This window comes from Dromaius novaehollandiae, chromosome 3 (assembly GCF_036370855.1).
Source record: "Dromaius novaehollandiae isolate bDroNov1 chromosome 3, bDroNov1.hap1, whole genome shotgun sequence".
Classification (NCBI taxonomy): Eukaryota; Metazoa; Chordata; class Aves; order Casuariiformes; family Dromaiidae; genus Dromaius; species Dromaius novaehollandiae.
Genome location: NC_088100.1, coordinates 118,095,246 through 118,122,856, shown reverse-complemented (window position 1 = coordinate 118,122,856; position 27,611 = coordinate 118,095,246). Strand labels below are relative to the sequence as shown.

The 27,611-nt window shown below is 45.4% G+C and overlaps 1 protein-coding gene across 1 annotated transcript; it reads left to right on the top strand.

Moving 5' to 3' along the window:
- Positions 1 to 1,268: 1,268 nt before the first annotated feature.
- Positions 1,269 to 26,364, top strand: LOC112980071 (calpain-14). Its single transcript, XM_064509924.1, has 21 exons — positions 1,269 to 1,470; positions 1,557 to 1,911; positions 4,836 to 4,905; positions 5,836 to 5,954; positions 6,784 to 6,920; positions 8,051 to 8,225; positions 8,894 to 8,959; positions 10,364 to 10,449; positions 11,712 to 11,786; positions 12,459 to 12,622; positions 13,323 to 13,504; positions 16,028 to 16,227; positions 16,791 to 16,827; positions 17,703 to 17,765; positions 19,307 to 19,364; positions 21,075 to 21,139; positions 21,539 to 21,607; positions 21,760 to 21,838; positions 22,948 to 23,064; positions 23,763 to 23,818; positions 24,106 to 26,364. Exons 2-21 carry the CDS (start codon positions 1,681 to 1,683, stop codon positions 24,130 to 24,132), a joined length of 2,076 nt encoding a protein of 691 aa, XP_064365994.1. The 5' UTR covers positions 1,269 to 1,470; positions 1,557 to 1,680; the 3' UTR covers positions 24,133 to 26,364.
- Positions 26,365 to 27,611: the final 1,247 nt, after the last annotated feature.

The window sequence follows — 27,611 nt, the reverse complement described above, 5'->3', positions numbered from 1 at the left end:
ATCTGAAAACCAGGTCTCAAGTATTTGCTCTTCAGAATAGCTCAGAGTTTGTCAGTTGCTGGCCACTTTTGTCCTAGGGAGCATCAAAATGAGGATTTGTTCTTCAGATACTTTTTGTCTGTCTAGCCACATAGGATGCAGTCTCTAGGCCATTTCTTCCTCTTGTTTTTGCCTTAAATCCTTCCCTCTGTCTGTTGCTTATGTTGTTATAGCCATGAACATCAGTGGGTGTAAAGAGGCAAGGTTTTGAGGGAGAAGCAGTATTTTTTATCTGGAGAAAAGTAGACCCTTTGTTGGGTGCTTAAATCCTTTTTTATGGTCTGAAATTTGTCATGTCCAATAGAAATTTGATTTTTTGTTTCCAAGGTTGTCTTTTGAAGATTTTCTGTTGGTTGGTCTCGAGGATCAAGCCTGGTGGATCAGCTGTTGAGTATTTTTTTTTTAAACAAATGGGGGCTCTGTGTGGGAGGTGGTGCAATCTGTGATTGGTTTGCTTTCTAAAGAGGTAAGCCAGTGACCTAGGACTTTGATGGAATAACAATCAACTGGTTCCTAACTGAGACCAGTTTCCTAGGCTGCCTGGGGCAGTGACTTTGAGTTTCACAGAGCCTCCTCTGCAGGGAAGCCTTCCAAATATTGTGTAATTATGGCATGCGAACCGTTTATTGCACTTTCTAGCTTGATTCATTTCTTCAGTCAACACTGCTGTGGCTATGGTCAGCTTATTACCGCTGGTGGCCATGATTTATCTGCTGAGCTTTTTAATTCTGATCTCCTGCTCCATGCAAAAGGACCCCACCACTTACAGCAAAAGTTGATGGCTGCTAATGTTTAGCATAGCTACCAATATTAGCATATGTGTATGTGGCAGGAAAAAAAGGCTAATGAAATCATTCTTAGCCGTTTTTATCAGGGGGATGAGAAACAGCTGTCCTGAATGTTCCAAGAAGAAGAAATCTGCATGCGATTTCATGTGTGGATTTGTGGTAATCAGCAAGATGGAATGCGATCTCTTGGGGGGGAGGGTTGTATCATTATTCAAAATGGGGTAAAGACATCAAAATAACCATTGAAGGGTTATGAGTAATGGCTTTGTAGCACCTAATATGTTCTACTTTTTGTTTGTTTTAGAGCTTTTACCTTCTTTTTTTTTTTTTTTTCTTTTTTCCCCCTTTCCCCCTTTCCCCCCCCCTTTTTTTTTGGAAATGTCCATATCTCCATATGACTGAATGTGGTTGACTAAAGACTGTCATTCATGTTGCAGCATGATCTGAAAACACCCTGGAGAGCCAGCCTAAAATAGTCTAGAGAGAGAGAGACAAAATAGCTGTGTGTATGGCTTCAGAGGCCCAGTAAAACTCAGTGAGGCCGCTCATTTTGATTTCACTCCACTCAGATCTACAGAGAATTGGAAGCCTCGAAAGCACAGTGATAGGTAACAGATCAGAAGCTGCTGGATCTCCCAGTTCTGTGAGTGTCACCCCCCTCTGCTGGCTAAAGCGAAAATTTAAAAAGTCAGAATTAATTTTACTTTTTACGCTTACTTTAACAATCAGGAACTCTTCTAGAGAAGACACTTCATCCCAAGAAACAAGGAGTTTCCCTCAGGACTGGGCAAGGGCAAGATCCCTGCAGAATCCTCTGTGGAAGATTTATCCTGGCTTTACTGTGCACATCATCATGCCTTTGCTGCCTTGCTTAAAAAAAAAGAAGTTGCCTGTGCCTTTAGGCAGGAATGTCTTTCAAAAACACAACCCACCTGTCCAGCAGAACTACCAGGCATTGCTAGAGATGTGCTTGAAGAATAAGTGCCTGTTCACAGATGAGAATTTCCCTGCTCACATCAGCTCTATTGGAACGGGGGCGCTACTGAAGAAACTCCCCCCAAAGCTGCAGTGGAAGAGGCCACATGTAAGTGATTTTCAATGAATGCTCTCATGCAGGAGGGTGGTTAGAACTGATAGCCAGCAAATATTCAGTGTTAGGACTGAGTGACCTACTCTTAGACTTTAATTTAGGTGTGCCTTAGAGCGTTCAGAGATTTCACTTGTTGTATCAGCTGTTATTTGGAAGGTGGGGTATGTATCATTTCACAATTGCCTTTGAAGCATTTGTTGCCAAAAATCAGAAGCAGCCTCATTAAGTTTATATCCAGTAATGCTTGGAGCAGGGAGGGAAAGAAGGTGAGGAGAAGAGCAGGGGAGCTGATGTCCTCAGGGCAGGTGGCACGCTTGCAGCTCTGACAATCCCACTGTGATTCCCTGGTGACAGTTCTCATGACGATGATTCCTCCCCTCGAATTCAAGATTTTGACCTCTTAGAAGATTTCTGAGCTTCTAGACAGTTCTTAGCCTTTGGCCCTTGTCTTGTGGACCACACACTGTGTGACGCTGGGGGTGTTACTTTCACAGGCAGTGGCAGGTGCCTTATCCTCTTGCTGGGCTGTTTTTTTTCTTGCTTAACTGTTTAGTCTTCTCTTTATTGTACTTAAAGCGTTCTTTTCCCCAGCTGTCAAGGTTGAGCTGCTGCTGTGACCAGTACATGACCATCAATGAGTTGTTTTTAGTTCTGAGGCCTCGGTTTTCAACTTGTGCCCATATTTCCAAGGCCTTTGCTGTTATCCCACGCTTAAAACAGTAGGTCACAACAAGAGACACCTGGTGCCAAGCTCTGGTCACACAGCAAGTTCTCAAAACAGATTGATAACAAGTCTAACAGGCCAGGACTTGGGCCTGGCACAGTTAGCATAAGGTCTGTTAGTTTAAAGCTTCTGGCCTACTACTAGCAAAGGTAATACTGTTCTTACTGGACCGCTGAGCAACACGTTGATAGTCAGATCTTCCTGAAAGCGGTGTATAAACATACCTGAGAATTTCAGTACCACTGACTCTTTACATTCCTGGGTCCATAAGGCAATTCTGCTGAGTAACAGTGGATGGCATTTCCTAGTTAAGTCATGCTCTAGCTGTCAGGTTTAACCAGTTTTTTAGAAGGGCCAAGTTCCTGCAAAACTCACGAGACCCAGCAAGAAGGTAGAGACACCTTTGCAAAACAAGCTGGAGAGCTTGGAAAGGTCAGCCTTGCTTCTCAAGGTTTTATATGCAAGTCAGTCCCACCTCTGGTTTGTGTTGAGGCAGGATCTGCAGGCAGAGCCAGAGGGCAGTCCTCCAGGGCCCAAGCTGGGTTCTGCCGGGCCCGGAGGCAGAGGTAGCCGTATCAGTGTAGAGGGAGTTGGAAGGGAAGGCCAGTGTGAATCCCAGCCTCAGCAGAGCCCTTCAGATCTGTAATTCTGTCCCCTCATCCCAGAAATGCTGGAATGGGCTTGAAGCCTCCTCTCTCTCCCAGATCTGCGACTCTAAAACTTCCTCTGGAAGAAGGCTGCCATTTGCTCTGATGCCATACTTAGCCCAGCAAAGTCTCTCTGAGGAAGGATGCTGTGCATCCTTCAGTCCCTGTGCTGCAGAGAAAATGCTCAGATTGTGCCGTTCAGCCTGGAGGCTCGTAGTTTGCTGCATCCACGATTGATAGCCTGCAAACTGAAGTTCATCAGGGATAGGGTTTGGTGTCTAGTTACTATAAATGCCTTTTGAGGCTTTGCCATTTCTCTGCTACTGCCTGAAGAGGAAGCCAGCCGTGTGAAAATTAGCTTGAGCTTGTGGGTCATAACAGTGGAACAAAAATTTGACACTTAGGTTATTAATTGGACCCCAGAGGCATTTGTGAGAGGAAAAGAATAACGCATTTTCTTTCTGAACAGTTATTCATAAAACCACTCTTGTCACACCAAGAGAAATTTCTTTAGCTGCCATCAGTTAGTTTGGAGCTCAACTGTCAGTCAAACCAGTTGGAGATGTGAGAGGACATGGCTGCTGTGGTGAATCACAGCCCGGGAGTCCCTGTGTTCACACACCGAGCCCCAGAGCTGATGGAGGAGACCAAGAGATGTGTGGAGATATCGCCCAGGTTAGCTAAGGGTTGCAACAGTTGAGCTCTGCCATTGTAGCCTGGTTTGGCTGAAACTTGTTGAAGAACAATTGCAGAGGGGCTGGACTGACAGATCTGAAGGGTCAGTCTCCACCATGGTGATGGGCCAGCGTCAGTGACACCTACAGCTGGCCCCACCGCACCAGGAGACAGCAGGCGACCGCACCTCATTGCCCACTTTTACTAGTGAAGCTAAGCCAATGTAGCTGTAACGCCTCATACAGGCAGTTTTGTCAGTTTTGTTAGGGTTTAAGTGAAACTTTTTGTGTATGCGTATGCTTGGAGAAGGGCCTTCCTAAAGTGACTAAGCTGCACTGACAGTGATTCGTAAATAAGCCTGCGTGGGTTGCTAAATGGAATACATGTAGTACCTTAATAGGCACTCTTATCTCATACCCCCATAATCTCCCTGTGCAGTTCAGATCCCTATGCTCAGCCTAGAGACTCCTGAGAAGCAACCAGACTGGGAGCCGACTTCTGTTGATGTTGCATCTGTGCACCACTGGCTTATTTCAGAGACCAAATTCAGTGTGGACCAACCACAAATGCATGACTGGGCTTAGGTCAAGTTAATCAGAGCATGTGATAACAGCAGTTACACCTGAACCAGAATAGTGCTTGCTGGGACAAAGCTACCCTGTCTAAGTATTGTGAACAGGCTTTGAACAGGCAGAGTGTTTTGGGCCACATAGCCATGAGGTTTTTACATCCCGCTCTGGGAACCCACTGGCTCTCTCATTTCATAAAGTCACAGCTCTGCAGTCAGAGAACCCCTGACTTCAAGCTCAAACAGCTCCATTGTGAGTGACTTGACTCTCTCCCTCTTTTCTTTTTGGTCTTTTGCTTCCCAGGATTTACATAGCACTCCAGTATTTTATGCTGCAAACAGAAAGCAACTTGATCTCTGCCAAGGATTAGTGGGTAAGGAAGCTCCTTTGTGTAAATATATATGTATTTATATGCAAGAGAACATTTGAGAAGAATTTTGACTATAAAATTTAGTATACAAATAGAGGGTGCATATATCCTAATTATTTCAGTTGGCATGATGTGAATGAGTTAAGATGGGACGGACTCAGTAAAAAGCCTGGCAAGCTTCAGGGTGGGATTTAATGGGTGAGAGGCGTCTCCACAAGCTGAAAGTGGCACTTTGTTGCTTCTGTGCATGCTAGTGCTGGAATAGGAAGTGCCCATGTGCACCTCTTGATCTGTGATGTTGCTGCTTGACAACTGAATAGAGACCACAGAAGCAGGAAAATCTGAGACTCATGCTATCTATGTACTTAAGACTTAGATAGTGTGAGTACATTCTCTTCCCAGCTTTGCCGTTGGGAAAATCAATTTTGTGCCTGTGTTACCCAAGGTAAAAGGATATATTGGTATCTGCCAAACAGGTAGGATCAGGACTAAATTAATTAATCCCTTAGACACAAAGTCTGATAAGTACAGTCTTGCCTGTGAGAGTCATTGAAAATGATTTTTCTCTTCTGAAAAGTTAATTTTTCAAAGAAAAAGAAAAAGCCTTTTTTAGTAGTGTGTTCTCTATAAAACAGAAGAAAACCCCTGTAAGGTCAATAAAAAATAGAATATTTTCACTGAGACCTGTTTCTTGTTAGATTTCATATCTAACCACACACTATCCAAAAGAAAAGATCACGAGAGAACAATTATGAAACATACAGGGTCTGGTTTAATAGAGCACACGTCTAGATCATCTCATTTTATGTGTCTGTATAATTTTAAAGAAATCAACACAATAGCTCTTCTGCTAGGATCTTAACGGTGTTTCTTAACTTGGCTGACAACTCTGACTTTTCGGTCATCTGTGTTTGTCCATTTGTTTTGGCGCAGAGAACTGCTGGTTCCTCGCTGCCCTGGAAGCGCTGACGTTCCACCAGGACATCTTGGCTGCAGTTGTGCCACAACACCAGAGCTTTGACAAGAAATATGCTGGCATTTTCCACTTCCGGGTACATCTCCTCCCCAGCAATGTAGGAGGTCCTCAGAAATCCCGTGTCATGTTTGGTGATGCCAAAGGTCACACCCTTAGATAATTTGTATGTGGTTCGCACTGGCCAGGGGCAAGCGGCCAGGAGGTACCCTGATCTGGAGGGTAGCCTATCACCCCTCCTGCGAAGCAATGCAGGTAGAGAATCAACTACGAGCCATTCTGAGGATATGCCTCAGCTTGGCCCGTCTCTCTAGCTGTATCCCCATGCTGACTGTAATCCAGCCGAAGTCTCCCCTACTTCCCAGAGTTGTAGTGAAACCCTTTGGTCCATGGATCCTGCCCCTCTCCTCCTCTTACACCCGACTATCTGGTTCCTGTTAAGCTTCTCAGGCTTCCTCTAGCTGCTGTGGCTGCTGCTCCATCCTGTTTCCCTTGCTGCTCTGTCGTTTCCCTCAAGCTGTCACAGATCCTCAGCCCCACTTCTTACATTGTGGCAGCCATCCTCGAACACATTTGCCCCAATCTTCTAACTCCTCCCCCTGCCCCCCACCTCACTCTTATTGCAGCTCTGCCACCCTGCAATTAGGAACTACTTCCCCAAGAGCCTAGCTGTGCCAGATTCCCCTTAATCTCCCTTTTATACCTGATGCACAGTTTGTTTTCTCCTCTGCCTGGGTGGGACTGAAGGGTTGGCTGTGTGGGTGAGCCAGCAAATCCCACTGACCCAGTGCAGTGCTCCTCACAGGGCAGCTCAGTTTGCACCTGCAGCTCAGCCCCAGTACCTTTTCTGTTATTTCAAGGGGAGGTTTCTTCCAAGGAAACAGCGGCTCATTCTTTTCCTCTGACAGTTCTGGCACTTCGGTGAATGGGTTGATGTGGTGGTTGATGATCGCCTGCCAGTGAATGAAGCAGGGGAGCTGGTCTTCGTTTCCTCAGTCTATAAGAATGTGTTCTGGGGAGCCCTTTTGGAGAAGGCATATGCCAAGTAAGTGACTCATTCCAAGTTATGTAAATAGTTTCTCTAAAATATGTTGCTTGGTGCCTATATAGTTTGTTCTCATTTATAAATGTATCTCCTAGGTTTTGCCTCATTTGGAGTGTAGTAAATGGTTTTAATCTTTCTATTATTAAACAGTAAAAGCTACCACTGTGGTAGTTGTTATCAGTTCAAGCCTGTGTATGAAATCCAAGGGCTCAGAAGCAGGCATGAAAACAGACCTATCCTGGGCAGTTGTCCTCTGAGTGTTAGCATTGTTTGGGGTGGGTTGGCAGAGGTGACGTCTTCCTTGCAAACACTGCAGAGGAACAGGAGGCCACAGATAGATTTTCAAAGGTGACTTCTAATTTCTGATGCCTCCTTTGCTGTATTATCAGTTTGAGAAACCCTCAAGGGGTTTCACTTTGGGGCCCTGTGGAGAAATTGTCTTTTGGTCCTGGTAGAAATTCCTGGTCTGGGGTCCCCCAAAGCTGAAGCACTCAATAGGCCGCACAGCACACTGAGAATACTGGCTTCTCTCTCTAGGGCTTTTTGTCTGGAGTGGTTTACAAGGACTAAGAAGGAAGCAACAAGGCATAGCTGATGGGCCTTTTTGTTCTTGGGCTGAAATAGTCCCTCTGCAGAGTGGGGGAGAGTCCTAGTTAACATTGAGAGAAAGATCGCATGAGAGGAGAGAAGGTTATTTTTCATTTGGCAGTAGTGTTAGGACAAAAAGAGAGGAGAAGGTTGCTCGGCTGTGGTGAAGAAAATCAGGCTGGAAATTGAGCTCTCAAGGCACAGCAAAAACAGCACAGTCTCTGGTGAGATGTTCAGGCAACATGCACTAAAGCAGAGTTACCAGAGAAGTTGTGATGTGCATGTTTTCACTACTGCTGAGGGAAGAGATCTGGGATGAAAATGAGTGAAGTAAGGAGTCCGTTTCAGACTGTGGCCAATCTTGGAGTCAATTTGCTAGATTCCTCTCTTCTTAAATGGCAAAGATGCCCTAAAACGGAACATGGGTTACAGCTTTCCTTTTGCTTTTGCAAACCTTTATTATTGGCTTTCCTTGGCATGCTGGTCTCAAGCTACCATCTGCCACCATATCCCAGATAATATATTGATACCTATTTTGTTAGGCTCTACGGCTCCTATGAGGATCTTCAGATTGGGCAAGTTTCAGAAGCCTTGGTGGATTTCACAGGTGGTGTTAATATAACGATCAAGCTGGCAGCAGCTCCTCCTGATCTGTGGGATATCATGACAAGAGCAACCTACAGCAGATCTCTCATGGGCTGTCAGACACATTTAGGGGTGAGACTTGCTATGACATCAAATGGCCTCACAGCTAAAAACTTTTCAAGACCTATTTCCCTCTGCTGAGCTAGTCATTGTGACTCTTCTAAAGAATCAAAGCTGCTGTGTCAGAGTTTCCGTAGAAATCACACTCTTGTTAAGGTTTGCACATGGATTCTCTGCTGCCCTCAGCTTCCTGTTATGTTTAGGAGGTGACTTACCTATCAAAGAACCTCTATTAAATAAGGACCTGCCGCATTTTTACAGATGGAGCACTGAGGCAGAGAGTTACGGAGTAAGCTTATAGCTAAGATTGGAGAGGTCAGCACAAGAATTCAAATCTTGGCTTCCAAGCCTTAAGCTAACCTTTCATTTATTGGAAACCCTACTACTCTACATATCTAAACGTAACTTCTTGGACTTTGAAAAAATGAGCTCATCTCTAGGCAAAGATCCCCAGTTAACAAAGGGACCCTCCCAATCAACCTTCCAGTTCCAACCATGCTGCAAAATATGGCTGTTAGGTGCTCAGACCTATCTTTTTTCAGTTCAAAGCAGTCTTCATTTGTTTGAGGATCATTGCCTATGCAGGTGCAGGTCTCTTTGCTGTTGGTATGAGTCTGCTGTGTAATTAGAGGTAGAATTGGAGGTTTATTTTTCCTTCTCTCTCTCTTCCTTGTATGCAGACAACAAAGGTCCTGAAGAATGGGCTTGTTGCTGGCCATGCCTACACAGTGATTGGTATTAGAAAGGTGAGAACAGCCCTAATATTCTGTGTCCAGACTTGTCTGGATGTCAGCAGTTTTTGTTGCAGTCGTGGGTTCAGCCCTTAGCCAGAGTAACTGTGGTATATTCTCCTTCCTTGCCATTCCAAATCCACTCCCCCCCAATCTAAGTCTAAAAGGGACTGAGTGCTTTGTAAAGATTCCCTTTGAAGTGTGTCCATTTTAGCATCACGAGCTTGATGCAAACGATAATTAATGGTCAGAACTCACTGTATCTCTAGTGGTGGGAATGATTCACAGGACTCTACTGACAGCATCACCTACAAATGCATCTTAGCTGGTAAGGAGGAAGGAACTGGCCTTTAGGGATGCTGGGAGTCTGAGATGAAACCTGCTTGGAGTAGAAAGTCTGCTGAAGTCAGAGGAGGGGTGACGGTGGTAAAGACAATTGAATGCAAGGGCCAAAACATGAAAAACTGCATATGGAAATGTGAGTCAAGGGTAAAACAAGGGAGCCAGACTGGGCTTCTGTGCAGAGAATATTGGGTAGATCCTACTGGTTTGCAGACAAATCATTGGGGAACCTCCAGAGATATCTAGTCTAGAGTCATGGGACAGTAAAATAATTGTTTCCAAAGAGCCCAGCTCCAGCCTTTGCCTCCTGGATTGATGGCTGACCATCTTGTCCGGCTCCGGAAGGATGTTGACAAGGATGGCAAGGGATTTTGCAAGACTTTGGACTTGGGGTATAGATGTGAGGGAAAGCACATTCAGTACCTCAGCAAGAGGTACTAGGGAGGCTGGGAGAGGTGCTGTGAGCTGGCTGGCTTATGCCTGTGTCCCCCGCACACAGCAGGAGGGTATTAGATACGGACTTTATCAGCTATGTGTCTGTCAGTCTGGCTAGCACCTCTGATAGCGTGAAGGGCCAGGCAGGAGTAAGGGACAGACTAGCCATGTGGAGCTGATGTCAAGTCAGCTGTTCTGCTATTTGCTGTCAGTATAGCTCCTAGTCAGCCTGCCTCTTCTTTGATTGTGGCATCCCGGTTCGTGAGGCACTCATCTGTGTGGTCACCCCACTGCCTGCCTTGTGCTGTGCCATTGAGCGGGGGTAGGACTTATTTTTCATGTTAGTACAGTCCTGCCTTCACATAACCACAGAGTGAACAGGTGTTGGAAAGGAGGAATAACATGCTGTCAAGCCTCCAAATTAGGAATCTGTGAGATCTCTTCCTCTGCTTATAAAAAGTAAGGTAAAGCCTTTTCATCTTTTGGTATCTGCATTCAGAGTTGCATGTTTGTAGCTTTTATACTTGCTGGCATCTGTGAGAGCAAAGCCACTGCTGTATTAATATCAGATATAGTACGGTGATGTAAACCAGTTGAGAACTGCTGAGACCTTAGTGAGCACAGTGTTACTGTATTCTGCAGGTGACTTGTCACTATGGACCAGAAAACTTGGTGAGACTGAGAAATCCGTGGGGCAAAATTGAATGGAGAGGAGACTGGAGTGACAGGTGAGTTTAAAACATGATGCTGATCAGGAGGGAAGGTTTCTTGGAGGAAATATGCTGCCATCTTCAGGCATGAATTAGTGCTGAGAGCAGCAGTAAGATAAGCAACAGTTGCTTCCACAGACCCTCTGGTTTCAAAGCAATGACTCAATGGAGTTATATTTCTCCAGCAGTGAGTGCTCATGCAGTTGGGCTCACTTCATATGTGCTGCTTCAGTGAACTGGGTTCTGCTTTTCCATTCTTTGAATGTTAGAGGAAACATAATATGAGCATCAGATGCTGACCATATTGCTGTGATCTGTATGGCATTTGAAGCCCCAGGGATAGGTTAGCTATTCAGCCTATTTCAGGGCACACAGCCCTTTGTCACAGGAGGGGCCATGCAAAGACCTCCACCTGCTGCAAAGTGTTGGAATTGTGGCTGTGAAGTAGACCTCCATCGTGGCTGTTTGGGGAAGTAGGATTGGATATGAGATCAGAGGAAGCAACTAATGAGGGAAATGAGCCCTGTATTTGCATTTGCTGGATGTTTTGGTTGGGACCCCTGAAAAACAGTGGGTAGTATTCAAGACCATAGGCAGTTGTAGCCCTGTTCCTCTCTGAATCAAAGCACGTTCCTTCCTTCCAAACTTCAGTTAATTCCTGCACAGACTCCGTGTGCTGAGGCTGGGGGTGGGGGTGGGGGTGGGGGTGGGGAGGAAGGAAGATCCCAGGGAGGTGTTGGGGATGTGAGCGACTTTCACCTTGTCTGCAGAGTGGTAACTTTGCTCTGGTGCGTGTCTGTCACATGGTGACAATATACCAGCTGTTCCTGTTGAGGAGCATAATGAGGAACATACTGTAGCCCTGCCTTTTAAATGACTCCCAGCTGCCTCTTGTGCTGTCCTAGTCATTCATTCATTATGCCAAACACTCTTCCTATTATGTCTCCTTTGACAGAAAATTAACCAACAAAACAGATCTAGAATTTTATATTTTAAGCACTTGGAAGCTGCATGTGTCAGTGAATGGACTGGCTGATGGAAATGGAGGATTTCTGGCTTCTGCTGGAGAAGCTGGAGCTATTTACTTGCATCCCATGGGACCTGGAGTGCTTGTGGAGAGTCTCCTAGGGCTGAAAGCACAGGGGGCCTGTGTTTAGTGAGGGATAAACATGGAGATATGTGGGGGCAGTGATTTGGCCTGCTTTTATAGAGGAAGGCTATGTCATCTACTTAGAATTTGAAGATGGATTTGGTTAGTTACCCCATGTTTTTGCCCTCAGCTCTTATAAATGGGAGTTGCTGAGCCCGAAGGAGAAGATTTTGCTGAGGAAAAAGAAAGAGGATGGAGAATTCTGGTAATGGCATAGTCTTGTCTCTCCTTTCTCTGGTAACTCTGGGGCTGTGCTTGGAGCTGAAGTAGTACCTTGCTATCTCCTGTTGCCAGTTAGGTTGAGGCATGTGTGACCTGTTTTAAAACCGCCCATGCTTGCTTGCTTGTTGTCCTTCTCTGCTTGATGATGTGAGAAGCAGTAGGTGTGCTGACATGGAAGAGATGCACTGGTCTTAAATGACAGGAGGGAGGGAGAAGCAGGGCACCGCCTAGGTCTCCCAGTGCTGCCTGAGACCTGAGCAGCTTTCAAGGGCTTTCGTCCTGCCTTCTGTTTTCCAGATAGCTTTGGGAAGCTCTTGTGTTGATTTTTTTTTTTTTTTTTCTCGTTACTTTTCTACCACTTGTGCCACGAGGTGGCAATGTTGCTGCCTGTGTTATTTCACTGTGGTCCCTTTGGCGGCAATATTTTAATTTCAGTGCTGCTGTCCTTTGCTGAAACTTCAGTCGTTTGTTGCTACTGCTAGATGCTGCTGTTGGAGCAGACATTTGCTTCTTTCCTGCCTAACGAAATACGAGTATTATCATATGTAACACAGAATGCTGTGACTTCAAAGTTCCCCGTTTCCTTTCCTTTTCGTAACCCACATGGACTAAACTAGACTGCTGACAAGATGTTTCTTGGCACTCTTTTTCCCAGGATGTCTCTGCAAGATTTTAAGGTTCATTTTGTAGATCTGATGATCTGTAAATTAACTCCAGACTTGATGAGCAAGGAAGATGGGAAGAAGTGGATGTACTCACTGAAGAGTGGGAGATGGGTTAAAGGAAGCACAGCAGGAGGAAGCCGGGGATTCTGCAGTGGTGAGCAATACTTAGGGCTCTTTTGGGGGCCTCTGCGGTGACACTTCTCTGCTGACTCAGTTACCAGCTTGTTATACCTCTTAAGACAAAATTGACGACAGAATGTGCTCCTCCTCCTTGAGCCTCCACACGAACATCAGAAATAAGCAGCTAACGGGCTCTGACTAGCCTCTGCTGCCACAGAGGCTGCATTACTTGCAAACATAGTGCAGTGGGCTGGTTATGGCGTGGAATGAGCTGCAGGAATCCTAGGATCAACTGTCAGCACTGAACTACTTTGGGACTTTAGACTTGTCCCTTAAAACTTACTTGTGGAGGTGCTGAGGATGTAGTATTTTCAGTGAACAGAAAATGCAGGGGCTCAGCCCCTCTGGAAACAGAGTGGGTGGGGCCTGAGGTCAGCTAGCCCAGACACAAGAGGTGACAGAGGAATAATAATACATTTATAAGTGAAATAAACTCTTAGCTACAGGTCAGCAGAAATGTAGTTCCTTGTCCCTAGGCTTTGCCTTTATCTTAAACAGGGGGTTCACCGATAAACTTGTGAAGTGTACCCTAAGATCAGACCCCTATGAGGTCCAGAGGTCCAGATGCCCTGTGACCCATTCAGTCTGAGGCCAGGCATTGTGTAGGAAGATGTTTGACGTTGTTTTCAATCAGAAAATTGCTACAAGTCATTCTTTTTCTTTTTGCTTCTTAGACACATTTTGGATGAACCCCCAGTACTGGCTTGAAGTTTTACCAGCTGAAGACAGTAAAAAAAGCCTGGGCTCCTGCAATGTGCTTGTATCCCTGATCCAGAAACACAGCAGCAAACACCGGAACCGAGCTCATCACCTTTTCATTGGCTTTTCCCTCTACAAGGTGAAAAATGAATATTCTGTCATTCTTGTTGGGTTTCTTTGGATAACTTAGGAAACTTCTCAGCCCTTGCATATGGGAGAGCTTTACAGACCTTGTAGTGCACAGGATGATCTGTGCTCTTTACTCCTTGCCTATGATCAATCTCCTTGCACAGGGGGGCTGGGCTCCCTCATGCTCTGTGCCCAGCTTTTTGCCTCTCTAACAAGCTGGGTGTCAGACTGCAGAGCAGTAGAGAAATGCCTTTTGCTCCAGAGCATGCTGGGATTTATTTTGCCCTCTCTGAGAGTGTGTGCAAGGGCTAGGAGAGGGTGCCTGGAATCCCCTTACTTTGGGGCAGGAAGATTGCTGCCTTCAGGCTATTTCCAACCATGGCAAAGCCATGCTTGAGAGGCATTCCTGGTATGACACAGTTGCAGCCCCCATGTACGTGTTACAGGTTCCCTATGTATTCCCGGGAAGTAGGTGTCACTAGAAGGAGCTAAAGCGCCCCCCCCCCCCCCCCCCCCCAAATTCCCTGCTTATCTGAATGCCTTGTAGAGTCACTCTCCTTCCTTTGAACAGGGCCACGGCTCTTGTTGCTGCCATGAGGTGGCACAGTTACTGAGAGATGGCTGTGGGGAAAAGTATTCTAATGGAGGGGCTAAGGTTTCAGGAGGTAAACATCCAGTGGGACCTACGTAGCTGCTCTGCAGTGGAACAGTATGGCTGTGTTGTCTGTGACCCAGAGGGCTCCCTGGCTGATAGATGCTCTATTTCTTTTTTCCCTGCAGGTGGGCCTACAGGTGAGTCCCTTGTCACCGGTGTTGGCTGTTTGCCGGGGGACCTGGGCTAATGCAGCTGTTATGGTGGTGTTGATGGGTTGGTTTGCCCTTGTCCTTTGGCCAGCAACCAATAGCAGTGTATTCAAGTTCAATAAGGCATCACAGTAAGTCGCTGTTAATGCAGAGATATTAACTGACTCTTCTGAAGAACAGCCACCTCAGGAGGGCCCAAACATCTTGAACGAAGGCGTTATTTGTTCAGCTTCTGCATTGGGCCCTCCTAGGCATTAGAAGTGGCATCAGTGCATTGTCCTTCCTGCTATTGCTCGGGTTCATTCCTGGCTGGGAATGCTCTGGAGCAAATACTGCAGGTGTTTTCTGCTTCCTGAGCCCAGCATTTCCTTTAGCCAGGAGCCTTTGGGACCTGAAAAAGGGCTCTGGAAGTTAAACCCCCACATATGTCCCAATTTTTGCCCCAACTCCAGAGGATTATGTAAAACAGGGTAAGATTTAGCTCCTTTTATCTTGAAAGGGCACCTCTAAAATCAGAGTCCCCGTGAATTTGGGTTGGCCAAGAACTAGTTTGGGTGTATGGTAAGGACAGTATGTTCCTTGTTACTGTGCTTCCAGCATGGTGACCATGTGGGAAGATGCCAGTCCTTCCTGAATTAAATCTCTTTGGCACTATCAGGGTTACAAGTGAATTGAGATTCCTAGCTGAGTGTGGCCCTAGCACACTGCTGTGCAGCACCCCTGACAACGGAGTGGGAGGGAGGTCGATGGCAGCCCAGAGTTCAATTTCAGATTTGTTTCAGTTGCCAAGATCAATACTGAGAGATGGTGAACCAAGAGCCTCTAAGGAATTGGAATTACAGCAACAGGGTATTGACTGAAGTATAAAAAGTTTGAATTTAACATACAGGGCATGGAGAAGAGCAGCCCTGTACCCCTCAGAAGAGAGATTGCTCTATTAGTGTGAAAAATACTGACAAAGGAAGAGGAATAGCATCTCTGCCACTAGGCTGGGTAATGAAATGGCTAAAAGTCTTGAGGAACAGTCAAGATCGGGAAGTGACAGTGGTCTTAGCTGGTGGGTTTATTTATTTGGCTTGTGTACTGGGCACTCAGTGGCATTAAAAATCAGTTTAGTGTTGCCTGGATCAACATGTGATCTGACTTCCCATTGCGAAAAGGTGCCTGCAGACCAAAATGTCTGAGAGCCAAGAATGCTAGGCAGATCAGGGACACATGCATAGTCAGGGATAGAAATTAGGTTGTTTCTGCAGTATGTTCAGATCACAGGTATACGAAAAAGTCATCTGCTCCCAGACCCCTAAGTGCAAAGGACAAGCTGGAGACAAAGTGCTTGGTACTTTTAAGGGGAGCGCTCTGACTAGGGAAGAGCAGTTTCTAGAGCAACTCCTATCTGCAATCACTTCTGCAAATGTGGAAGTGACTTTTGCACTAGCTTAGGATGGCAGAAGCTACTTTTCCTCCCAGTCCACACTGCTATTCCTTGCAAAGTCTAAATTGTAGAAAAGGTTGCAGGAAGCTCATTCTTTTCAATTTTAGAATTGGGCAGGGATGGTGTGTGGTGAGTACGAGCATGTCCTGGCAGGAGACAAAGCCCTTCAGTCCCTGTTCTCTACCTGTGCTTGTGCTGCAGGGAAGTCGAAGGCATAAAGGCAGACTGTCTCTGTCGTGCCTGCGATTTCTCTGCGTGCCTTTTGTCCATTTGTTCAGCTAGTGTGGAACACGTTTCTTCCCTTAACAGTTCCAGGAAAGCAACAAAAAGCTGCCCCCAGCATTTTTCACTTGGCACCAGCCTGTGAACAAACACCAGCTCTTTGTGGATGAGCGGGAAGTGACTCGGGACTTCCACCTGGAGCCTGGTGCCTACGTGATTGTCCCGTCCACCCTGGAGCCTCAGCAGGAGTCTGAATTCATCCTACGAGTCTTCTCCCGGAAGCATGTCCTTCGGTGAGATGCTGCTGCCCCTCTGCTGGCAACTAATTCTCTGGGATGGTGGGACGGCAGGTCTTTCCAGTCTAATGGGGAGGGCACCATAAGAACTTTACTATGCAAAAGACAGAGCACTTCATCATCTTCTGCAGGGGTTGGCTGTGGATCTTGATTAGCTTAGGATGCTCAGTGGCTGAGGTACTGCTTTTGGCCATATCCTTTCAGGAAGAGTTGAGCTAGGCCTATGCAAGGTATTCTTGCAGCACCCTTGTATTCGAGACTGGAGAGGGAAAGCACTTTTAAATGCACCATCAATTTGCCATGAGACCTTGCTGGCAGTGGTGGAGTGGTTGCTTGTACAGAAAAGGTGCCTTGGAGATTTCAAATTCTAGCAGCCCTTGGGAGCCTTATAGGCATGGTTGCTCCCCCCTAATGCAGCTGTGACACTGGGGAAAAATCATACGGTGTGAGAGCAGGGTGGGGCCCTTCCTTACCTTGGGGTGGGAGGGCGCCACCTGTGATGAGACAAACATGCAACTCTGGGGTATCTCCTTAACATGCCCCCTCTTTCCCATTTCCAGGGAGATGGGCGGGAACCCCAGTTTCACCCTGTCCAAGGTGAGTTGGTATGGGGGAAGTGGGAGGTCTGGGGTTCTGCCTTCAGCCCTGAACTTTAGGTTTTTCTTGTTGTTCTGTCCTGTGGAGAGGCTGAGTGAGAATACGAGCGTTCGTGTTGCCGCACTTCCAAAAGGGCAACTGGGTTTACAGGCACAGTCTCTTTGACTGTGTCGACAAATGCAATCCAGTGCTGGTGGGGTGGGGGCAATTATTTGACACCTTCATTTGTTAGCTGCCTTTTATGCGAACTTCTTTCTTTTAGTGGAATCATCTTACTCTACAGTTTTTCCTATCCATGGCCTTTAGGAGATATCTTGTCTGCTCCTGGTGCTCCTCCCCACTCCTTTTATGCCTTGAAGGTTTTGAAGATGTTATGGGACCTGAACAGTACTGTTCTCATGAAGTGGTCCATAGGTTGTTTTCAGGCTGAGCTCAATGGCCATGTGGTTGTACACATCTGCAACTAGTGCAAAGGGGTGGGAGGTTACAGCATAGTCCATTCTCCTGGTATAAACAAGGCCCTTCCTTTTCTTCATGTCTTCTACTCTCCCAGATAAAGCAGAATAGAGACCCTTCTTTTCCTTCTTGGCATGGAGTGAGCCCTATCCTTTTTTCCTTTTCAGGCTGCTGTGGAGGAAAGATGTTTCTTCCTGTTGTGGGTGATTTGAGTACTTCTTTCTAATCAGTAGCGTTTCTATGGGGTGGGAACTATCCCAGCAATGAGCTGCATTAGTGACAATAGCACTGATTGCAATGCTGGGGAGAAGGTGGCAGGGTGGGGGAAGGAAGTACAGTTCTGAGAAAGTGTCTTAAGTGATTACGTCTTGAATCACACTTCTCTTCATTGAATTAATGATTTTTCTTATATCCTAAAGGAAATTGTCGATAGGTATGAAGGGAAGATTTGGGAAGATTTCTTCACAAAGCATTTTGAACAGGTAAGTACATGCATGAGCTGCAAAGGGCAAGTCCTCCAGGCTGTTACGCAACTCTACCAAAGTAAAAGCACATGGGTGTACAGAGGAGTCTGGAGGTGAAAGTGTGGGGAAGAGAGAGGGGCCCATGGGAGGTTGGGATAAGTGTACAGTACTGATTCCATTCAGCAGCTTTGACTACAAAGCACCAAGAAAGCTTAGAAATACGTTAGTACTGATGAAAGGAGAACCTCTTTATACAGCAGGGAGTGAACTCCTGGAACTTGCTGCTGCAGGTCGTTGTTGATGTGACAGAATCAGCAGGCTCAAAAGGGGTTAGACAAACTGATGAACAGCAAGTCCAAACAGATACTAAAGGACCAGACAGAGAGGTACCTTCTAACATCCCTAATCCCAGGTTCACATGCTTTCCCTAAATATTAATTACTACCCCCAGTGTTGGGGACAGACTGCTGGGCTACAAGGACCCATCCTACCATGAAGGATATTCTTACATTCACTGGGGAAAGTCACTTATTAGAGGAGTACCCCCTCTGAAATACTGGCAATTATCTCACATTCCTTCATCACAGGTTGATGGCAGCTAGCTTGCTTTGTGAGGGAAAGTAGGTATGAAGTGTCCTATCACCTCCTTTGTTCAGTAATTCTCCTAGTGCAAATTCTCCTAGTGCAAGATAAATCCTCTGGATGAAAGATTCTTGTCAATGATCTCTCTGGCCCTGATCTGGAAAGGAGCTGACCTTTGGTATCCCAGTAGCTGCTCTGAGAGATGCAGATGTTTCACTTTTTGGAAAAAGTTGCATTTATTTAGCAAAATACCCTGTATTTGGTGAACAGAAAATTTCGCAAAAACATGTTTGCACTTTTGATAGCAACAACTTTTGTCAAAATATTGCTATCGATGCATTACCCCGGCATATCTTGATGATCTTAAAATAGGCTTTTTATTTTGGGGGGGGGGGGGGGAAGTGATACTTAAATCCACCAAACATACTCAAGTTTCCAGTATTTAGAAACTGTGACATTTATTTAACAAGGTGGAAACCTTTGCTTTGAAAAACTTAGAAAGGAAGTATTCCAAAGTTTCCACTTCTGCATTTGCTTGTAAATGATAAAAGGGAAATACTTGAAGCAGCTCTCTCGACAGTGTGCTTGATGGGACAGATGGCCCCAGGACTTAAAGGTTAATGGTCTGGATCCTCACTCAGTGTAAATCTGCACTACTGCATTGATTTCTGTGGAGCCCTGAGAACCTACACCAGAGCAGACTGCAGCTTCTGCAGGCTGAAAGTCTTGTCATATTCAAAGGCACTCTTTCTATTGACTTTCACAGTGGCTGGAGAGGGGCCAGAAAAGCAGAGGAAGACAGGACATGCTGGGAAAACAAAAGAGAGAGAAAACTGATCTAATTTTTTATTTTTTTATATATAATTATATATAAAATATATATATATGTATACACACTCTATGGGTGTGTGTGTGTGTGTGTATATATATATATATATATGTGTGTGTGTGTGTGTAAATTCTCTTCTTTATCACAGAATCCTGAAATAAATGCTGTTCAGCTCCAGAGGATCCTGAATAATGTATCTTGGAGAAGTAAGTACTAAAAAATAACATTTCTTTAAAATAAACCCTCTTAGAGAAAAGCCTCAGCTTCTGCACCTGTTTCTTGAATTCTGGGAAAAGAGAAACTGGTTTTGGTTTGACTGGACTGGCTGTTCTGATGCCTTATTAGATTTCTAAAGGGAAAGGATTTGCTCAGGCTGTGATTCAAGATGGTAGAAATTTTACAAGTGAATCTGGTCTAATTTGAATTTCAGCTACTGCAAGAATGTGGGGAAAGAGCAGCTGTAGCTTTTGCTGTGTAGATGCAGACTCTGAATCTGACCTCAAACCTGGCTTGACCTCAGCGTCGATTCTGAAGCTGTATCTCATTTCACCCTATGCCACTGCGACAGTCTTGGCAGTCCCACTGCTAGAAGGTGTAAAAAGTTAGCCTGGTCTGCAGGAGTTATGCAGTGCAAGGGGTCTTATCTTTATCTTGATATGCCTGGTTTATGCTTGCTGTTCCTCCTGGCTCTTCCCCACTACGCATTCCATAGAGGTGTTCCTTGCTGTCTTCGTGTTTGGGAGATGAGGTGGCAATGCAGGGAGCCTGCAGTGCCTGTGTCACTCATGCTTGTGAGAGCCAGGTGAACACTGGGGATGTTTCTTATATGAGGACTGTGACATCCACTCCATGCCAGTGGCAGCCCAGAGCACTCCACAAGCCTGTAATTTGATCCCTAGTCATTAGTAACTCTTCCTGAACAGCAGCGAGGTATTGCAGTAACTATTTCCCCCGAACAGCAACAGTGAAGTTACGGAGCTGAAGATGAGTACGGTTTTCTTTCCCAGTTTCTTCATTGGTAACAAGCTACGTGCAACACACAAATGCACTGTCCAGCAGTTATAGGCAGCAAAGGAGGTGAATAAACACTTGATGTGATCACTTTTGCACTTCAGCTGAGAATGTCTGATGTTGCTCTCTTTTCTGCAAAGGTGGACTATAGCTGTTCTGTCTTTCCATAGTGACCCACCAGGCGTTGTCTTATCCGTGAGAAGACCGAATTGATAAGTCATCAATATTAAGGCATTCCTTTAAAAACTTTACAGTACTTGATTCATATTTAATAAACAGGGCTAGTGTGGGATTAAAACATCTTCACTTTCTGCAGAGAAGGGATTGGTGAATTATGGTTTTGTCCTCTGCTCTGAGGAAGCCTGAGACCATCTGTAATCATGATTTGCAGTGAGATTAGAGTCTATTTCTGTTACTCCTCGTGTGTTTTCAGTGTTGCCTGCCTGTACACTTTTAATTATTTTAACAGGGCTGGCAGTGTCTGTGAGACAGAAAGACAGAGACACTAAGCACAAGGGTTTCAATTAATCTGCAGTGCTGTTCCCCAAAGCTCTTCAGGTCAACTGACTTTGCTCAAGGTCATGCAGTAAATTTCATTTGGGATTACAGTTTTGGATGTCCTTTTCCTTCCATTTTCTCTAATAGCTGGAGATAGTACACCATATTTCACTCCGTATTGTGTGCCTGCAGGGAGCTCATACTGGCTTTTCTGAGACTAGTAGAATCCATCCTGTTGCCTCATATTTTTATCATCACAAATGATGCATTTTCTCAAGTGGGTGAAAAGTTTCATGGAGGCTTTGGGGCCTCAGCTCTCTCCAATGAGGGCGAATTTTGTCAGCCTCCATTTTTCTGAGTGCTGTCAAGTGATTCCTCCAAACAATCTTTCTTCTTTTTCTCTCTAGATTTCCAGAGCTTTCGCCTGAGGTTCAGTCTGGATGCCTGTCAGGGTATCTTAGCACTCCTGGATGTATCCTTCTTGGCATGAGTTATACTTCTGACTCACTTAATACTTTTACCTGAGCATTATTTCTTGGGGCAAATGGCCTGTCACTGATTTCTTTACCATGAGGATGTGTGCCTGCTTATTGAACTTCTCACCCTCCATAATAACAGCTGTGATGGAACAGAATTGGTTTGGGAAGGGGTTAATTTCTGCTGCTTTTGAAATCAGCAGCAGACTTCCACTGTTTTTAGCGGGAGCGGGATCAAACCTATGGATGGGCTTATGAGCTAGGAAATCATTATCCTCATGTTATAATTGTCTGCATGTTAGAGTGGCTGTGAGTTTTCTGTTTGTTTGTGTTTTATATGATGAGTGCTCTCTGACACTTAATTGAGATGTTCCGACCTTAATTCTCCCATGAAGCTGAATGCCACTGGCACACTGAGTATTCAGGAGTTCAGAGTCCTGTGGAAGAGGCTGCTTTTCTACTCGGTACAGGAATCATTTGTGTTTTCCCCTTACAATATCTCCCTGCTTACAATCCCTTCAGCATTTTCTGCTTTATTTTGTTTGTTCGTGTTTCGTTTTGCTTTGTTTTTTTCTTTTTCTTTTTTTTTCCTTAAAAAAGTCCTTTTTTTTGCCAGGAAGTTTTCCAGAAAAGAGACATTAACAGAACTGGAAGGCTTGACTTGGTGGAACTGCGTGCAGCTGTACAGGAGACAGGTGAGCCCACAGGACATCTTAGCAAGTCTCATCCTCAGAAAAGCCCAGGGCTGGGAAACATCTTGAGGATTGTAGCAGAGGCCAGAAAGAGTGGAAAGCATCCCAGACTGCATGGTCTTAGCCATCTCTGCTTCTGTCTTTAGCAGGGTAAAAAAAATTCTGAAAACTTTCACTGTATGATGTGCTACTTTATCTTTGCCCCATTGTGGCAAAGGTACTGATAGTAATCAGAGACAAAAGCATCTGTCTATTTTAGACCCAATTCTAAAATCCCTTCCTGTTCGTTACTAATTCCACTTTAAAAGGCTGTGAAGGGTTGTGTGGATGCATGTGGGAGGTCTGATCTAGCTTGTATAAATTGCTAGCTCTGCCAAAGACACCAGCTCAGGCAATGGACCTGCAAGTCTGGGACTTGCACAGAAGTGATACCAGTGCTAGACATCGCTAATATAAAGTCTGAAGCTTGATCTAGAAAAGAAGACCTTACACATGGGCCAAGCTTCAGTGCTGTCACTGGGCTTTGAGTGGGAGCTGGTGCTCAGTCATCTAGCTCCTTTTGCAGGTTTAGAGCTAAAATTATCACTTGTCTTTTTGGTGATTGGTTTACCCGGTTCATCTGAGTTAGTGAAAGTGCAGTGAAAAAATCAGGGGGACCTCTGCTAAAATAAACTAAAATCCCAGGCCATGAGTGTGAAATACTTCCATCCCTTGCAAATGCTACTTGACATGGGGACTGATGCTTTGTCTACCAGCTTCCTCTGGATTTTCTTTTTCATGTCCTTCCCTACCCTCTAGGGCAGTGTTGCTGTTAAATACAGCTGCTGTCACTACCCCCATTCACTCATAAGCAAAGAATGCTTATGTGTGTTTTATTCCATGTTGGGGGGGGGGGGGCTGTGAGTAGAAGAAATCATCTCTTCCAGATCTATTTCCACTGGGTGGTCTGATTTGGACTGGTCCCTATTAGTTGATTGTAGGGGAAGTTTAAGAAAGAGGTGTTGGAGAAGGGGGTGAGACCAGGCAGCTGCACAGACATCTTATAACAGCTAGGAGTTACCCTCTTATTCTGTTTTGGTTTTTTTTCCTTTTTCTCTTTTATTTTTCTGAAGGCATCTCGCTCAGCAATGAAGTCTGTAACCTGATGGCAATCAGATACGGCAACTCTGACTTGCAGATCAGCTTTGAGAGCTTTGTCTCTTTCATGCTTCGAGTGGAGATCATGGGAGGTGAGGCTGGTGCTGCACCGCTGGGCTGCCCGGCAGAGCCCCAGCCCTTCCAGATCTATTCCAACTGGCAGTGGCAAGGTCAAAATAGAAAGTTTGGGTTTCTTCTCAGGTAAACAAGAATAAGCGAGGAGTGATCAATTCAAAGCGAGGGACAGATACAGAGCAAATCAAGCTCTCCCTCTTTAACTTTCTGCCAGTCACTTTCTGCAAATGGGAGTGATTTCACTCCTTGCAAGGAGTAGGTCTGCACCAGCCCCTGTGGAAGAGGTGAGCAAACTACAGATGGAGGCTGCTTGTCTTCCAGGAAGCAGAGGGTGTTGGAAAATACCTTTGGGCCTGTAGGCATTAGGATGAGACAATTCATGCTCCAGTCTGTGAGCACACGTACTATAGACACCTCCCACGTGTCTCAAACTGTAGTGGGTGAGGTTGGGGCCTCCTGCATTTGGAGGTTTGATAGCAGTATCTGAAAGGGCTGCTGGATGGACAGAGTGACATGCCTGAGTTTATTCAGCTGTGTCCATGTCCCAACCCTCAGGAATCTTCCAGTGTCAGAACACAGAAGTATGTATGTATGTACACACCCACACCTGTGAATAGAGTAAAACACTGCCTTTGAGTTTTTTCCTTGGAAAGTGGATCTCAGTTGGTGTTGACCTCTTGGCTATCAAGTTAATGCTTATTTATTTCTTACACAGAGGCCTTTCGCAACTTAACACAAGATGGCAAAGGGATATACCTCCGGGAATCTGAGGTAAAGCCCATTTCCTGAGTGACAAATGCTAGTTCCTTCCATTACAAGCAGCACCATGTGCTTTGTTTTGAAGCCTTAAAAAAAAAAAGGCATTTTTACCTGATCACTTAAAGATTAGGTTTGAAACAACAGGGAGCTTCAGGCTCCAAGGCCTGTGCCTGGCTATGGCTTCTGCTGTGGCTGGAGACAGGAAGTCTCCAATGCCCCATGTTCCAGTTCAGTAGTGAACATCACAGAGCTCTCACAACAGTGGATGAGTTCAGCCCCCTTTCTCCATTGTTTTGCAGTGGATGATGATGACTCTGTACTCCTGAAGCAACACTGTAAAGGAGAGGACAGTCAGGCCTGTACCACGATGAGGAAGGCTGTTTTGTATCAACCTTCTGCATGTATCAGACTTTCTGGGCTCAGCCCTGCAATCTTTCCTCGCATGAAAGTCCCACCTAAAGCAGAGTTGATCTAATGACCATAGACTCAGTGAAATGAAGTTTTGCCAATTAATGTATTTAAGTCTTATTGCATGTTAGACATCCCTTCTGAGAACAGACTGCTGGCTACCTACCACCGTGGGTGTACAGTGGGACACCATGGAGCATGGAGGCTGAGTTGTTGGGGTTGCTACTTTATGCTGATACTACATCACTGTTGTTATAGTATGATATATGTTGTGGTAGTGTCCGCAGGCTGCACTGAATAATGGGGCCTTACTGTGTTAAACGTCTCTTGAGCCTGGGAGAGAAACAGTCCCTGCCCTGAGTGGCTTGTCATCTAAAAGGACAGATCCCAATTCTGCAGCTGCTAGGCCCATGGTAGCAGGCAAAGATCTGTGTACTTGTGAGGAAGAAAGGGTAGAGACTATCTGAACTAAATAGTGGAAACTGGGTGCGTAACTCTGAATAGTGTTAGAGAACGTGTTAGAAGTGGGACTATTCACATGAAACACCATGTTAGCGTTACTTGCTACATCGATCTGTAGGACCCTTTTTTACTTTCTTACCATTTAGCTATTTGGGCTGGGAATTTCCATGCTAAATGCCTGCTACAGGTTGCTATTTTGACTTTCCTGCTTTCCTGTGGACAGGACAGTTGTCTCTTCACCAGTGCCTAGTCTAGGCTGGACTCTGAATGGAAACAGGACTCCTGTGAGAAAAACCATGTAATGAAAGACCAGACTTCTGTAGGAAGGAGTTTAATATTAAGTTTGCATAAGCAGCCTCCCCCTGTGGCTTTTTCTAAAATTTTAGTGTTTAATCTCATAAATGTCCTTTTGGGGTACGTGTGAGGATTGAGGAGGACTGTGGATAAAAGATAAACACACCCATAAAAGCCTGAGCTCAGATATGTGCTCACTGCTGCATTGAAGTCTGTGCAACAATACGAGCAGATTTGGAGAGAAAGCCTGTCTCGTATAAGCATTCCCAATCAGGGCTCATTAAACAATTAAAATGACAGTCTGCTCTTTATTCCCTAGCACAGTCTGTTTCTAAACAGCATTATTTTCATACTGGTTTTATGAGAAGTGCTGTTGTTAGAACCAGATAGATAGATAGCTCTGTTTGTGCTTGTTCTGATTATAGCAGATGATTTGTCTGTCACGAGTGGCCTGCTGTGGTGTCACTGGAGCCACAGGGCTCAGGTCTGTGAGGCAGGACAGGTTAGAGGGAGCTGGGACTGCTGGGGCCCTTGAGTACGGATGTCGCAGCACTGCTGCCCCGCGAGGCTCCCAGAGAGGTTCTGTTAGCAATTCCTGTCATAAAGCACATGCCCTCTCCCAACTGTCATGCCTTTCTTTCCTTTTGTGACTTGCAGCTGAATGTGACGGTGCAAACTAAATTAGCCTGACTTAATTTGCACCCGGCTAAGCGGGGGATGTTCCAAACACTGGTTTGCTGTGTGCAAGAACAACACTGGAAGAACTGAAAGGGGTGTTAGAGGGAGCGCGGTCTTGCTCTTTCAGTGTGCTCTGGACAGATGGTCCCTGGCACCCATATGTATTGCCCTGGGTGGCTGGGGAGTCTATGCAGTGCAGAGAGTTCACAGCAGCACTGGGCTGGGCACGATGGAGTGGAAAAACTGTCGGTCCCACCAGGTTTTGTTACCCAGTGTGTGTCATCAGGTGAGCACGAATCATTAGAGGCTGGCAGGATGCTGGACTGCTGGATGCTGGTCATAACTTAAATAGCCTCTGCCACAGGCAGTGTGGGAAATTGCGGTGCAGGACACCCATTTTCAAATGCCAGTTTTACATTTACATTTTAATGTTGTACATACTGTTTTTTATATCAGATTTTGTACTTATTTACTTCATACCTATTTAATGCAGAGGAATGAAATTGCGAGGAGATTATTTTGCTATTGATTACTTGATCCAGGAAAGAAACAGAATTCATCTATGCCATGAATCACTAAACATTTGCAGCAATAAACTTTATTGAGCCATGTGACTTGCTGTTACAGAATTGTAAAGAATGTTTTACTGGAATGATTATACCAAGCCGTGTACAATTCAAACTGAATTATCTGGCTCACAATAAAATGTTTTGGCAAGGGCACCTACTCGGACACTGTAAGGCTTTTATACTGCTAAAGAGTAATGTTTTCTGGGCAATTCTGAAGATATATTACTCCTCATTTACAATGTGCATTGTAGAAAAATGATCTAAAAGACCGCTGAAAGATGCATTCATTTGTAACCACAGCAGTTACAGAGATGCTGAGCTTTGCAGTGGGTGGTATTGCTCTAGCAGAAATCAAAGAAAAGCAAGGCTGTGGCTTGGGCTTAGAACTGCTAATAAAGGCCCTTTCAGGAAAAGACTAGTGCAAATAACATGAATAGCAAATAATGGCTGGCATGTGTAAGACGGGCTGGACGATCAGGTATTCTAGAAGAGTAAGACTGAGATGAAAGTGAAAGGAAGTAATTGGCCCTTTGCAAATAGGCCCTTTGGCAGCTAGAGCTCACCGCCACAGGATGCATGCTCCTGTGTGCTTCTGAGGTCCCCTGGATGTGCTTAGTGCACATGTTAGCTCTGCAGCTGGGGTGCAGTAGGTACCTGTCAGCCTCACTGCAGATATTCTGCATGGTGCAGGACTTCTGTCTGGATGGGAACAGCCTAGGCTCTACTCCCAAGCCTAACCAGCTTCAACAAGGAGCTAATGCTTAAATGAATGGCCATCGTGTCTGGAGCTGTCATACGAAACACAGTAGCAGTGAAGAGCTTTGGGAGAGACTGGACATCTGGCATCAGACAAAAGGGGAAGAGCCATCCTATGGGGACAAATTACCCGCAGTCAAGTTACAGCAAGATGATTGGGTTCTTACCCTAGGACAGCTAGCATCAACCACCCATGGAGAGAGATACCAGGCTGGTCCAGGTTTGACATCCCTGTGTTTCTGTCTCTGGGCAATCAACTACAGTTTGAAGCTCTACACAGCATTCAGACACTGCACTGTGGCTCTCTGCCCGAGGTCTCATTTCTCATTTTCACCATTTTTACAGTGCGGCCAATAACTCTTCTGCTTTACCTAAAAGCATGTTAAGATGCGGTATGATACTCATTCAAGTAGCTACTACACAAGCCACCATCCTAGCTAGTCAAGCTGTGTAAACAGCCTGACTACACCATGAGACGGTCTGGGTAGAACGAATTACCTTTTGGGTTTGATTACTGAGCGGTAGTTATAATCCTAACCCATGTATGGCATCATGCAATAACAGCTCCCTTTCGAGTAAGGAGTTTGAGGCTCTTCACGAGAAAAGCCTAGTTCCCATGGGGAGGTAGCCCAGACGCT

Coding starts and splice junctions, on each gene's coding strand:
- LOC112980071 (XM_064509924.1), top strand. CDS start 1,681: ATGCCTTTGCTGCCTTGCTTAAAAAAAAAGAAGTTGCCTGTGCCTTTA. Junction 5,955..6,783: donor CTGGCATTTTCCACTTCCGG/GTACATCTCCTC, acceptor TTCCTCTGACAG/TTCTGGCACTTCGGTGAATG. Junction 6,921..8,050: donor TTGGAGAAGGCATATGCCAA/GTAAGTGACTCA, acceptor CTATTTTGTTAG/GCTCTACGGCTCCTATGAGG.